The sequence below is a fragment of the Solea solea genome, chromosome 21 (genome assembly GCF_958295425.1).
Source record: "Solea solea chromosome 21, fSolSol10.1, whole genome shotgun sequence".
Lineage (NCBI taxonomy): Eukaryota > Metazoa > Chordata > Actinopteri > Pleuronectiformes > Soleidae > Solea > Solea solea.
This window is the reverse complement of record NC_081154.1, coordinates 4714398-4729795: the sequence shown is the minus strand read 5'-3', so window position 1 is coordinate 4729795 and position 15398 is coordinate 4714398. Positions and strand designations below refer to the sequence as shown.

General features: G+C 42.4%; 1 protein-coding gene across 9 annotated transcripts in view; it reads right to left on the bottom strand.

The window, feature by feature from the left end:
• Nucleotides 1–15398, bottom strand: part of cacna1g (calcium channel, voltage-dependent, T type, alpha 1G subunit) — a 219363-nt gene that overhangs the window by 127971 nt on the left and 75994 nt on the right. For all 9 annotated transcript variants that reach the window (XM_058621890.1, XM_058621893.1, XM_058621889.1 and 6 more), the window contains exon 3: nucleotides 2464–2576. In XM_058621890.1, the coding sequence (XP_058477873.1) occupies nucleotides 2464–2576 (113 nt within the window). The remainder of the gene's footprint in view (nucleotides 1–2463; nucleotides 2577–15398) is intronic.

Genomic DNA, 15398 nt, shown 5'->3' with positions numbered 1-15398 from the left:
ATATATACAGCATGTTAGCATGACTGCACATGCTAACTGGCACTAATTAGCATTTTTTCAACAGCATTACTTGAAGCATGTTTACAAAAACGCTTTATATAATGTTTTTCATCTTGACTTTTTTGTTTTTAAGTTTTAAAACTAGCGTTTAGACCAGTAACTTCGAATAGTTTGAAATGCAGACAACACACAAGTTGACTTTTTTGGTTGTAACACGAATCAAGACACTATTAGCGCTTTCCCATTACTGTATACATTTCTAGCATGACTCGGCTCTACTATTTTGCTTTTCCATTAGAGATAGTACCCGGTGTTTTTTTAGTACCTGGTCTGGGGAAGTTCCAAGCGAGCAGAGAGTCACTGGAAGTGTCCTGAGTGTGACGTCCGACGCAGGAATCAAACGAAACAAGGCCAAACTTAAAAATCTTGAATACATGCGTTAACCTCCAACATTTAGCAAAGGAAATGTCTAAAATCTCAGTATTGAACAGAGGCGTCTGGTGAATTTAGCGACAGCACTGTGAAAGCCGGCGATCGTGAGCCGAATCACAACCTGTTCCAGAACTAATCCGTAAAGCTGTAATTTATTATTATTAAGTGTGTTTTTGTGCACTGAGGAGTTATTTTAGCTTGTGGTGTCTCTAAAGGACTTTGTGACCCTTGTCTTTGAAAAGTGCTTCAAATTGGGTACTATACGATAAGTCTGTTATTTTTTTTTTGCCTGACACATACAGAAGTGAGCAGGGGGTTATGAGCCTTTGTGTTGTGACATATGGCGATGCGAGGTAAACTACGAATTAATGAAACTGCATTTAACCTCCTTGGCCCCACATTTATCTGTGCTCCAGCGAGCAGAGCCCCCTGGATTAAACTACAGCTCAAAGTTGTGAGGAGAGGAGAAGGAAGGAGTGCAGGCTGCCATGGCAACAGCCAAGTCCAAATCTCAACTTCTCTCCCTCATCATAGTTTCTTAACTCACCTTTGCTTTCATTTCCTTGTGATTTTCATGCTCTCTTTTTCATTTCACCACCATTTTTATACCATTAAAAAAAGATGTGTTTGCATTCAAGTAAAAAACAAAAGCTTATTTCATTATTTGCTTTCTGAACAATGCTTCTGATCAGGAGACAGAGAGAAAACAGCTTGGTTTCACCGAGTCAGTGAACAAGAAAATAAGAGGAGCTTGTTCAGATTCAATCTATTTGGAAACACACAGTAACCCTTCACCGCAGACAATGAACAGATGTATCCCACTACACCTCCACTCTGCTCGACTCCCCACAAAACACCCCACAACAACCAAAACAAAAACAACCATCCTCTTCCATTAGCGTTTACTAGGTTAAAGGGGGTCCATATAAATTAATGCAGACGCCTCCACACAGTGCTGTTGTTTACTTTCCATCTCAAATGGAGTGAACTGCGGAGGCCAGCGATGTAGTTTTATTTGCTCTCTACATTGTTTTTCTTTATTTATTTTCAAAATACTGATTTTTACCCCACATTAATGCCTGCTGTCGTCTGTAGTTGTTCTCTCCTGGTGCAACATGAATGTTGTTTCTGTAAATCGTTTCCTTCGGCTATTTGTCAAATGTTTTACACGCACTACACACACGTATCATATCTTCCATCCTTTCATGACGGGATGTTTTTCGATCCTTTAAGTGTCAGAAAAACTCGCAAATACTTAACACACTTACAGGGACCTAAAGAAACGGAACATTTGCGCTTTATAACAAAGTTGTTGTTGTGTTTACATCACTGCTGATCTGAGCCACAGCAGGTTCAAACCTGTTTCTATTGCAGAGCCATTTCACCAAGACATGAATGACTATTGTATCCATTCATAATGTAGACAAAGGTCAGATGTTGAAGAAAGAAAATGATTTTAAAACCCTGGGTTCCAGCTTGACAAGACTCACTTAATTTAAGGTAAAATAAAAAAAAAAGGTGAAAATATTGTTAAAATTTTGCAGACTCAAGGAAGTGTACATTTTATTAAATTAGTGGCTATAATTAGATTTTATTTGCCCCTACTGGCAGCCAGTGAGAGGGGGTGTCTGGAACAGAGCTGCAACTAATGATCATTTCCAATTTATCTGTTTTTATGTATCTGTTTTTGTCCATAAAATGATGTCCATAAAACCTCAAAATGATGATGTCCTTCAACGTCTCCTTTTGTCCACAAACCAAAGTACTTCAATTTTAACGATTTATTTGTCAAATGGAGCAATGTAACCAGAAAATATTTAAATTAAAGAAGCTGGAAAAATCAGTTTTAAAAACTCAAAATAGGTGATAGATATTGTAACTGATTAATAACCTAGTAAAAAATGCAGTTCGTAATATTCCCCCCTCGGTTTTTATTCACATGTATCAGGACCATCATCTCTTCAACAGTAACAGCTTTATATAGACATGTTGATTTTGACTATAATTAAAGGTATATAAGGATGGTCTTACCTGCAGGATCCTGCACCTCTCAGTGTCACATTGGCTGTCCTCGCAGGGATGGAACATGCCCAGTGTCACGCAGTTCAGCAGGATCACCAACATGGACGCGCGCTCAAACCACGTGGATATGCAGAGTTAAGGAATATATGTACACACACACACACACACACACAGACATAAAACACATAGCAAAGTGGAAAAAAAGCACATCTTTTTAAAAGCTTGATCCAGTGACCTCAATGGCTCATCTAGCAAAGTGATGCACATCTATCTTTTCACAGTTTAAAGAATGAGCCACAGCGGATTCCAGACTTTACCAATGTCGCTGCTCTCATTTCAAAATGAGACAATAACAAAGCACCTGTTTTCAAGGCTGTAGCAGGAAGACGTGCCGCGGTACGCCTAGGCTGACAAAGAGGAGGATGTTAGAGAGCGCGGCAACATCTTGAACCGCAGAGTGTTTCATTGATGGCGGGATCAAAGGGAAGATTCCCTCTTATTGTTTGGTTAAACAGTCACTACATTCTCATTCACAGTTACCAGTATCCAAGCACAGGCAGGGAATCGATTTATTGACTCAAGTGTATCCACCTTCAAGTCGTCCTACCGTCCATGAACTTATAAATATTCAATATTCTAAGCTGAAAAAGCATAAAATCGGCCTCCAGGTCAATGCGAAACGTGCACTGGTTTGAATTTTGCCCTGTTTTTGTTGCTATTGTCTTAGTCTTTTTGTCTTATGCAGGTGTATATAAAGGATTAATCACAAATCTAAAGTCCAGTTTTAGTCGTACGAACACCGAATCCTTTGGTCTGATGTCATGTAAACATTCTGAGTGATGAGGCAAATTTAAGCAGATAATCCCAATAAACACACACACACATGCACACTTACTCTACAGTGTGTATCCTAACGTGTAAACCGTTGTTAGAAAGCGAAGACTGTTTGTCATCCGTGTGTGTGTGAGTTAAAAAAATAAAAAAAACGGTGTGCGTCTAAGAGTGCACACACAGGCTGTGAGGACAAACGACCTGTCTGTCTTTTATCGCATTAGTCGCCACTTCTCATTCATCCTTGCTGACCCATAATGCAGCTGGGTCATGTCAGCGTGGGTCCCACAATCCGAAAAGCATCGCTGAGACTTTGGCTCTATCTTAACAAGGAAAGTTTCAATGAAACCCAGTTTGATATTTGTATCAGAGCAACTTTGTGGGCCGTCATGGACCATTTTCAGGTGGGTTAGTGAAGCACGGCAGCTTTTTATTTATGGGTGGAGCTGGTGAGGTGGAATCACAGTGTTCCTGCTTCACATCATTTCCACTCGTCCCATTAGTAAAGACAAAAAGTGCGTCGAATCATATTATTGAGTTAAAAGAAAAGGGAAACTACATTTAACGGGCATCTCCTGACTTTCAGGCTGAGGAAACACCTTGACATCTCCAAAGAAGGAGTTGGAAGATGTTGCTGGGGAGATGGATGGATACAAGGGTTCGACACATTCTCAATCACAGGAGTATGTTTGGAAAATCCAGGCAAAGGGTGACATGTGGCTTGAAAGTGACCCAGTCTGGTGTTTTAAGTCAACTGGAATCGATAATATTGCATTTCTGCTCACTTATTTTCAGAAAAGACCAGGGTTTTTTGGATTTTAGCATCCGAAATGTCTCAGATCTTGTTGTCTTTCCAAATTGCCACTTTCAAACATGTATGTTACCCTCATTGAATCCTAACATATCATCTTTGCTTTGTTAGAAACATCATCTGTACGCCCAAACCAAGATTCTAGGTAGCGTCTGAACAAAAGGAGATGAGTGATTGGGATCCAGGGTTTTGGGGAGATTGTCTCATTATGAGGCAAAGAATCTGATTTGTCTCATTCTGTGAAAGTAAATGAACTATTGTCTCCTGTCTGTAGATTAAACTCCATCCGCCGCTCCAATCTCCAAAATCTTTACTTTGTGCCTCACTAAAGAAAAGGCCGCACCGCTCCCCGCATCAGCCCTGAACATTGGCACTCCACATAAATCACGCGCTGCAGATTCATCCAATTAAAATGTAATTCCAAGAGACGCTGGGCCAGAATGCGATACTCTGTGGGAGTTTCAATACAGTATTGAACAGGATCCACTGAATAATAGATGTGGGATGGAGAGATATTTGAGTCTGTGACCAGAAGCAACCTCAGTTGGGGAGAGAGATGGTTGCATCTTTAAGGCAGCGCGGGATTATGTCACATGCGGGGACCATGAGCACCAAAAAAGTTCTGCAGGTCTGTGGGGACGCAATTAAAAAAAGATCAGTCGGGACGGAGAGTGGGATCGTCAAACCGTGGCTTAAAGTGGTGTCACTGAAAGTTTAAGGGGCGGTGCACACTGTTGCTGACACGTGGTAGCATCTGAAACCTAAATGATACTGGCTTACTTAGGCTCAAAGCTACTTTTTTATGTATCCGATATCATACCGATACCACAGCTTTGAACTTCCACTGATCTCGATATCAGTCCGTTATAATCTTTTACCACTGAGCTGTTAATATGACGATTTTTAGCAACAACCTAAACTCGGTTATTTTATTTATCCCCATGGGGGGAGAGCAATAGGGGTTGGGTACCTTGCTCAGGGGTATCCCAGCCCTTAGACCTGGTGGGGACTAGAACCAGCAAGCCAAGTCCCTTTTCCATTTGGCCACGGGCTGCCATTTCGAGGACACGCTACTCTAAATGCATTCGCAACCCTTATTCATATTCTGGTCACACGCCAGTAGTCGTGCCTGTGTTTCATGAAGCATTTGTGTCATATTTATTGTGTCAGATTTGACTTTTTTCTCATATCCTATCCAGTGGTTTCACTGACACCGATACTGGGTATTGTAATGGTACTGGTACCCTATTTACAATAGGTTAATGCACTTCTGTAGTTACTAACAGACCAGAATAAATCTTCTGCTCCTGCACCAGCTCTGTATAAAACCGCATTTTTACCCCCATCCCATCTCCTGCAGCCTTAAGAACCGGCTATGCATTATTTAAAAGTGTTTTAAAGTGGAGGCTTTTACAGCAGCACAATAATGATACTACACTAGACGGAGACATTGTTTCGGGGGGGTTAATTTGTGTGCACTCTTAATATTTTAGTATAAAGAGGCAGAACACGATGCCTCCGCTTTCAGTTTGCCGTCCAAGGACTGCAGCGCCGAGGAGATGTGCTCGTTTCAAAGGAAGCCAAGTCTTCTGGGCTTTTTTTTACAAAGTCAGACCACACACTGAGACGGAGTGTGTGACGTCCAGCTGCACAAAACTTCTTCCTGACCTTGCCCTCATGCCTTGCAGCACTCTGAACAGGAGCTGGTGTAATGGATGAGACATGTATAGGGGACAATATGTGGTACAAGAGAAAGTTGAAAGTAGTAGATGAGTTGACTTGACAAATAAGAGCGTGCACCGTGACCACAGGAACAGTCTGTACTCGTCTGTGGTGTGTTGCTTTTCGTCCAAGCCTTGGACGAGATGTTTAATGCTCATCTCCTGTATTTATTAGCTGCAGGTTGAAGCCACACAGACAGAGGAGCTGAACGCCAACAGCTCTCCACAGGATGAACATTTTGCACTTGGCGTTCAGTGCCACGGCACAAAAGCTAGTCAAAGTAAACACTATTGCTCAGCGTCATTAGTGTCTGCTGCCAAGGACGGACTGTTTCACCGGAGGCTTAGCATGAACGGTTAATTACCGTGGTTGCTTTTCTTAGTGTGGTAATAAATCAGTTTTCAGGGTCTGTAGAGTTCTGACAGGTGAGTGGTGAGGTGATGGTCCAACAAGCCAACAGCTGTAGATGTGACGTTGGCATTTACCATTATTTTGTTGCTGCTTCTTGGTGCCTAATGATAGCGTTAACATTGTAAACAGTAAAACATTTCGTTTTTTATGACTAAGAGCGCTTAAAAGGACGTCAGAAAGCTTTTAAATCTGAGTCACAGAGGGAGCCCAGTCTCACGGATTTCATCTGGTGCTCAAGGCAAGGACACGTTTTCTGATTAACGCCGTGTGAACACACACACACACTCCTTACCCTTGGCAAACGTGTGAAAACAAGGCAGACAAGTTGAACTGGCACACCTCGGGACCGCGTCGTGAAGACGGAGTGTACGACACGTTGTTTATTGCCAGCCTTTCAAGAGAACACAGACGTTTTATGAGCAGAAAGTAATCAAGGTGACGGAGAGGGAGATTAAGACAAAGTGAAAACATTAAATATGAATAATATGGCTAATTCAATCAATAACTCTTACTGCCCTCATTCATCTCTACAGCAGGTGGGCTGTAATTAAATAATAAAGACGTTTTGCAGCGTTGTGCTCATGATACACATACACACGCACACACCTTTGTGGTGTCAGTATATAAACAAGCGGTGACGTCCTGAGGGATGCATGCAATTAGAGAAAAGATACACATGGATATGTTCAGTCAAAGCCCTGAAAGCAAGACAACTTCTGCACTACACACACTTTGCACAGCACTCTTAGTGAGGACATAATGCATTCCCTAGACCCTTAACCTAACCTTAACCATCACAACTAAATGCCTAACCCTAACCTAAACCCAATTCTAACCCTAAAATCAAGTCTTAAGCCTCAAAAAGCCATTTTAAGGGGTGACAATATGCAAGGGCCTGCCAAAATGTCCTCACTTTGCCAAAATCTACTCTAATCCCTAATCCTAATCTACTACTTCCTATGGTTTATGTTTTTGGTCCAGAGACACTTGTGTGGGCAGTGGGCCAGTACCCTAAACCCAATTCTAAACCTAACCCTTAAACAAGGTCTTAACCCTGAAAAAAATTCCTTTAAAGTTGTGAGGCCCAGACAAAATGTTCCCACAAAGATAGGATTGTATGTTTTTTGGACCTCACAAAGATATAAATACAAGTACACACACACAAACACAGGTATGCACAGCTATCCCTTTAAGGATTCTCATTGACTTAAATGCAATTGGATAGCCTTAACAAAGCTTTATCCCTAACCTTAACCTCGACTTAATTCAATTCTTAGCCCTGAATTTAGTCCTTAGTTCCTCAGAAATTAAGTTCTGTCTCATTGGGACCAGGTTTTGGTCTCCACGAGGGCTACTTCTCCTGATGAGGTCAGTGTTTATGTCAGAAAAGGTAGTAAATACAAGCACACACAAACACACCAAGCCCTGAATTCACCAGCAAGGCAATTCGATCAAACTGATCGCCAGCTCAAAGACTATTCCGTGTTGCTGCCATGCTCTAAGTTTCTTTCTCCTTGTCTAATGACGGGAAAACAATGTGCAGCCCTTTTCCGTCCTCCCCTGTCTCCCTGCGTCACACTGCTGATTCACTTTGTCTGCTAATGATGTGACACGCAGCACAAGGACATAAGCACCAAAGAAACCGTGTGTGTGTGTAGAAGAAAGAACAAAGTTTGGTGCAAAAATAGGGAAAAGTTTCAAGTCATCTCATCAAGTTCTCTGCAGCTCTGATTATTTCTTTTATGAGAGTGAGTTGGGGGAAATGGATCCAGCAGCTGAGGGAAATGAAGGGCACGCACAGTGCGAGAAAGATCAATCCGGCTGAGCGTCTCTGAATAGATATTATTCATTGTGTTTACTATAACTCACACAGGACGTGGCTCTGCATCAGTCTCTGCTCACCCCGTCTCCGCGGCCACCACCGCGCTGCCCTGGCTCTGCATAAGTTCTGCCTCAAAATCCATTTCTCTAACCTAAGCATGACAGAACTGTCAAACTGGGATGAATGTCATTACAATACTAAGATGAATTAATTATCATTTTGAAGCTTACAGCAAATGAGAGATGGATGAACTTGTTTCATACACGACAGACGACTGAAAACAATGGCTCATCTGTGAAATCGTGTGATTGCATTTAGATTGTGATAAGTGATAAGTGCAGTCAATAGGAACACCCTCTACCTCCAAACTGTCCTATGATTGGTCAAAGTTCCCGCCACGGGCCAACTTTCAGCGACATTAAAAGCAGGATCTAGAGGTGGTGCAAGAGTCTAGCTTTCAGCCAGATCGCAGAAAACAACAGAAAATCATTTGGCAAATGAACCCTGGTTTAAAATATCAACTGAAGCTCTTGTTCCACTGAAAATGACAAGCATGATGCAAGATAAACACATTTATTTTAACATGGTATAAACTAGGACAACTGATAGCTTCCATTCCCCCCAAAAATATAATCTAATTTAAATTGAAAATCTAATTTACAAGGCGGTGAACATTGCTTACTCGGTACAGCATGCGACCGAGGCTGCCTGCTTGACGCAACCTGTTGAAATTCTGTCTTCACGAATCCCAATTATGTCCATGAAAGGAATTCAGATCAAAGCAGAGGCAGCAGATTCTTACAGAGGACGTGCACACACACGCAATACGTGCATCTACAGTATTCTTGATTAAAACTCGTCCAACTGTGAAGTTCAACCCGGACAAAAAGGCCGAGCCCCGAAGCAGCGAGTGCAAGGTGTCCTGGCTTTTTCGGAAGTGGCCGGAGAACTGAGCAGAAGGTCGGACAGGCGCAGTGACATTGAACCGTATGTCTTAAGGATTTGAAAGTGTGTTTTCCTTCATTTAAAGCTGTCAATGAGTCAGCAGGGATGATGAAATACAGGGTACCTGCTTGTCTTTGGACTGTGGAAGGAAGCCAGAGAAACCCCACGCCAAAACATCCAGACTCCACACAGAAAGGCCTAGTTTGAACTGGGATTCATACCAAGAACCTTCTTGGTGTGAAACCCTAATGCTAACCACTTTAACCCCTATGCCCCCAGCTGTGGACTCAATCAAATAGATCGGATCAGCCAACACTCCAATCTGAAACCAGCACCCGGGCAAACCAGGGAACCTCCTCAAGATCCCAAGCCCACAGGGACATGGACGACTCACCACATTATCCCACAGTCCCGAGGATTTTTCTGAACCACCCTGCATGAAACTCACACTGGCATATTCATGCAAAACATCATGCCTCGCTGAATAAACGGCCATGCCAAGAGAAGGAAAAGAGTCCACAGAAAATGCATTTGATGCCCTCGGTGGTCTTGAATCGTGGATTTGGCAGCTCCGTATGAAATGATGAAATATAATACCACACCAAATGAGAACTTTCTGATGTGCCACCGCGACTGGCAGGACATTTGACGGTGCCTTCCAAAGCGGTTACTAATCAACGCTGAAAAGTAAAACCATTTTCTCTCTGGGTAAGATTTGGTCACGTAAAAGGCACAGAAACCAAAACCAGTCCCGAGTGTTCCTGCCCATGAAGGATGAGAATGATTTGGGATTTAGCGAATAGAGTTACTTAGAGAAACCTTTCATGTGCAAAGACAGGCACACTCAGGAATGGGATTATAGAATTTACTCTGAGGAAAAACAATTCTTTTTCCTGACTACTGCCTTTTGTTGATTGTTTTCTTAGCGGGGCCATGCCTTCTCCTCTGAGAGCAAACTATACAAAGCCAAAAACACCCGCAGCTACTGTAGAGAGAGTGCAAAACAGAAAGGAAGGTAGCTACGGATGAAAGCGGGGCTTGACTCTCATAGTCATAGACATCTGCTGCTGCATCCTTCTCCTATCAATCCCTCCTTTTACCAAACCATTAAAGCTGTTTTCTTCTTTCCGTCTTCTACTCTGATTACTTTTCTGTCTATAACCCAGCTATTTTCTTCTGGGAAGGACCTGACAGTAGTAAAAGGGGGTTCTGTTTTTTTCCAGAGAAAGAGAGCTGAACTTGCCAGAACTGAGAGAGGAAGGGTGTTCATGAAATATGGAGAATGACTGCTGCAGCCCTTTGTGAGGCTCGATTCGTCACTGTCAAGGCGCATGTGTGCACTCACACTCGTACCGACTTGATTGATTTTTCAAGGTATGTAAGCTCCCGTGCCAAAAATGTTTAATTGCAAAAAACCTGGTTGTCTCCTTGTTTGCGTTCTAACCTGGAGAACAATAAACTCCTATTGATTGGGCAGCTTAACCTGATGTAACCTTTCTTGTTTAATTAATCCATCTGTCTTTCAACAAATGTTTTCCATTCCAGACGCCAGATTACGAGTCCAGGGAAGATAACCAAGTCTATTCCTGTAATTATAAGAGTCGGTGAAGTAGTAGTGACCCCTAGTGGCAACCCACAGAAATTTTACGCAAAGGTTTTTCTGTCAATCACACCATTGACCCTAAAGCATAGCCTACATAACCCTTTCCGTTACCAATCCAAAAGGATTTGGCATTCGTACTTCTCATTACCGTTACTCCTAGATATCTAGAAAATTCAAAAACTATGGAATGGTGATCTTTCCTGAGTGTACCCCGCCTTTTGTCCTATGTCAGCTGAGATCAGCATAGCACCCCCCTGTGGCCCATATACCTTTTCATTACGGTAGCCCTCAGGACTTCCGTGGAACTACCGTCCAGTCACAGACGTTTGTGACGTCAACTTCTCAGTAATGTACTGCTATAACTGCCAGATATCGAAAGTGGAAGTTATCTTGGAGAAAGGAGCAGACGCACTCAGTCATTGAACATTTTTCTGGACCATTCTATAGCCATACAATAAATCCAGGTGGCCTGATTATCGTGGTTGTCATGTTATTCACAAGGCACAATCCAAAAAACAACAACAAATAAATAAAAAAAAAACATCAATTGGCAAACACTAGTAGAAACACGAGATGCACACAAGGGAACAAAGACAATCCTGCAGGGACAAAAGTGGGTGTGGTCACGCAAAATGGCGGGAAAACAAACAAAGAGCAGACAGAGGAAGTGGGGAACTAATCACACACGGTTACAAATCAAGAGATGAGTGGGCCAACGTTCTCACAGAATTGTATATAAACCAGTGCAGACACCCCCTAATGGCCATTCAAGAGAATACAGTTTTCAAGCACTTCTGCCTTGTCGTCTCTTTGTCTCCATTCAGACTTGATATTAACATTCATCCATCACTAAACACATCCAATCTGTTCTCAATTTCAATCACAAAAACCACATCTGGTGGTGGTTTGGACACACATGAACCCTAGTCTGTCGGCATTGTGACAGCAGGTGTGAAAAGTCACACTTAGTCCACATGTGAACAGGTCTCTCGGGGGGGTGGCGCTCGGCCTTCATGGATCTGAGAACAAAGTCTATTTTTATATCCAGTCCATGAGTGTCCCTATAATCCACCAAGCAGCACATGAACTCCGTTAGCTTCATTACTGTAGCGGCGAGGTTTTAAAATAGCACGTCCGTGTCCTCAGAGGCGCTACGATGTTTAAATTCAAGGGCCAGCTGGAACAAATGTGCAAATCGACTTCCTTAATGATGAGTGAATCGTTAATTTGAAGCCGATGAAACAGTACTGAGTTGGTTTCATTTTTTTTTTTTTTTATTATTAAAAGGAAATCTGGTTTTAATTATATACTCATTTTTATTTATCTGTGTCAATAAACAGTTTGAAGTGCTGAAATTATCCCATAACCCAGAAAAAGACGCACAGATATCATTACACAAAGACAGAAACTTGAAATTAAAAGTTTGTGCTTCTGCAACACACCGTGACTCGCATCGTGAAAAAAAAAAAAAATCCTGCTAGTATTACATTATATATCCCAAATGCTCATTGACACAGCTTATGAGAAGCCTGAGTCAGGAGCAGGGGAGTTAGACGGTCGAGAGAAATCGCAGCGGATTGTTACAGCAGCTGTATCAGTGCTGACCAGATGAGACGCGAGGACGGAGCGGACAGAGGAGAGAGGGAATAAGGCATGAAGAGAAATGTGGGAAAAGAGAGAGGACGCACGTGAGAGAAATCGAGCTGAACTCAACATCAGCATCCGCTTAATGTCCTTACGAAACATTTCGGCACATCGACTGCGCTATCACGTGTGTGACAGAGAGGGCTGCGGTTTAGATGTCTCTCCTAATGATTTCCCAAGGGGGATATTGACGACAGCAAACACCATTAAACTTTTACCAGCTTACATTATTGATAAATTCAGCCCCGACTCCAAGATGCTGTCCTCTTAAATAGGTAGTGACTTTTCTTTGCTGCGCCCCGGTTCATGAATATGGATGCATGCAGTACGCGGCAACAATTAAACTGACACGCAGGAGGAGGAACTGTAGGCACGGATCAATTTTTATGGCGGGAGCGGCAAAACAAAGGGCTGACTTCATGAACCGCCTGCGTCGTCAATATTCAAAACAAAAGCCAGTTTATTCTCCAGTCGCCCGGTATCACTTCCAACGCCGCCAGCGAGCAAACTGCAGCCTTTTGCAAGTGAGTCTTACACATGAAATGTATGCACAGTTCCTGCAGAAACACACACACACACACACACACACACGTCCCTCTCATCAGCCAGGAAACTCCCCTGTATCTTACCACTGCAGACTAGGAGTTGCTAAGCAACGCGGGCTTTCATTGCTAAGTATTGTAAAGTTGCATCTCCATAGCTGAGGTGACGACGCCGAGTTGTCGCAGCGTCTAACCACAAACGAAAAATGATGAAGAATGTGAAGACGTCGCTGGTGAACTTAGTTGAAAGCGACAGGCTCTGAGAGGTCAGTGGTGAGTAATGGGATGATTGGTAAATGCACAGCGTGGCCAGAGTTGATTTTTACACCTCTTCTTAAATGTCGGCAAGCCAAGACGCGAGCAGGGTGAGGAGAAAGAGAGGAAGAAGAAGAAAGAGAGTGGGAGAGAAGAGATTTCACACTTCTCTTGGAGCTGGCTCGGTGACGTAATGTCAGGAAACTTTCTCCACAACAGTCAGAAGGAAGGCAGAGAAGGGAAGACTACACTACAGTATATATCGTACACCGGTACAGTACAGTAGCTCCTGCTGCCATTTAAAAAAATGCTAATTTATGCAGTATAGTTTTATGATGTACATTATTTGCTCAGTAAACGGCGTCTCTTCATCAAAGACTGTCTCATCAGCAGCTTTGTGCAGGAAGACTAACCCGTGTTAATGCTCTCCTTAGTAGTGATTAAAGCACTTTGCAGTCCGCGCTCAGGAAACGGGAGGAAAGGGATTATTATCGCAGTGTTCATCAAAAGGTTATTAAACCATCAACAGAGTGGAGATATTGAATCTACAGCTGGTGAGGGACGCGAGGAGGAGGAGCACGGCGATGCCGGACCGAACCTTCCTCGGGTCACGACACGAGCAGCAGCATCGTGACACACTCCTGAAGACGTCATGGTGCCGCGGCCGCACACAGCGTTTTATTGTCCTGGTAACTTATGGCCAGACAATAAAACAACATTAATAAGAGTTGCATATAAATATGATGTACTTAAATACTTAAAATACCTTTTTCTGTATAAAAGGAGTTTAACTGGTTTCTTCAACCTTCAAATTTTCAGCTCCATAGCAAATTTAATCGTGAATTATGTGGCATTTGCCACGATAATTAAGTTTACAGTCATTATTGTGTAGCGACAGTTACTACTGAAGATGGCAGTACTCCACCTCTTGGCAGTATAATAAGTGTCTCTTCTTTCCTACTGAACTACATTACTACTCTACATATATACTTTAAAAATCCACAGAGGGAGATAAAAAAAAAAAAAACACATTAAAAGGCAGTGAAATACACACACATTGCCACTCGCGCACACACACACACACACACACACACACACACAATACGAAACACCTGCAGCCAGGAAGTTCTCTGAGTGCTGTGACTAAGATGATGTGTGTCCATCAGTCAGGATAGAGAAACATTCGGTATCTGTCATCCTAATTGACAGAGACGGAGATGTATGTGTGTGTGTGTGTGTGTGTGTGTGTGTGTGTGTGTGTGTGTGCGCGTGCGTACAGGTGTGCTACCCTACACTGTGTGTGAGTATGATCTTTGACAGCCCACAGGGGTAACAGAGAGGAGGATATATATTGGATGTCTGAAGTGAAGACGACCTTTGACAGGAATCACTCCAATACAGTGAACAAACACACACACACACACACACACACACACACATCTCACTTCCACTTTCTCGCAAAGTACACAGACAGAGCAAAGAAAGAAAGGAAGAAAGAAAGAAAGAAAGAAAGAAAGAAAGAAAGAAAGAAAGAAAGAAAGAAAGAAAGAAGTGCAAATTAAACAAGATAAAAGCAAGAGAGACAATGAGAGATGAGGATGAATTATTCATCTGAAGCACCTGTGAGGCTTTATGAAGTGTTACAGGGAACTGGGAACCTGGGAATTTTGGCGTTCCAGTCTGGATCTCAAAATCCCAAATGGCTGCTCAGGTGCGTCAGTGGTTTAATAAGCGTGTCTACCTTTAAATTCAGAGGTAAATGGACTAGGCCTTGACCAGTAGGAGGTTTTTTGTTTTTTTCCATGGCCATTGCTGATCATTATCTTTTTTCTTTCTATAATGCAATATAATAGTTGCTGCATATTTAATGAATAACGCTTTATTGTGAAAAAGTAAAGCTCAACCTCAACTTTTGGATGAACAAACTAAGTTTTGGAGAGTTTGGAGAATTTATCATGTTTGTTAGAGCACAAATGTGTCATAAAATAATAATAATAATAATAATAATAATAATAATAACAATAACAATAATAATAATAATAATAATAATAATAATGAAAAAAAAGAAAAAAAAAGGGCCAATGCTGATGATTGAATACTGGCCTGACTAATCATCTACAGCACTGATCCTGAGCAGAGGGAGAATGATATCAGCACTCATGGCTGACAGATCTGCTGGGGTTTGACACACAATGTCACAGGTGCAACCGTGAGACAAGAGAGTGTGTGAGGAACGAGAGAAGAGAGAGAGTGGGAGAGGGCAGAGGTCAATGCCCTGCGGCCTCTCATTCATTAAGCACCCACTGATTCACTCTGTCTATCTTTCTCACCCAGTCTGCCACGGCTGCCATTTCATTC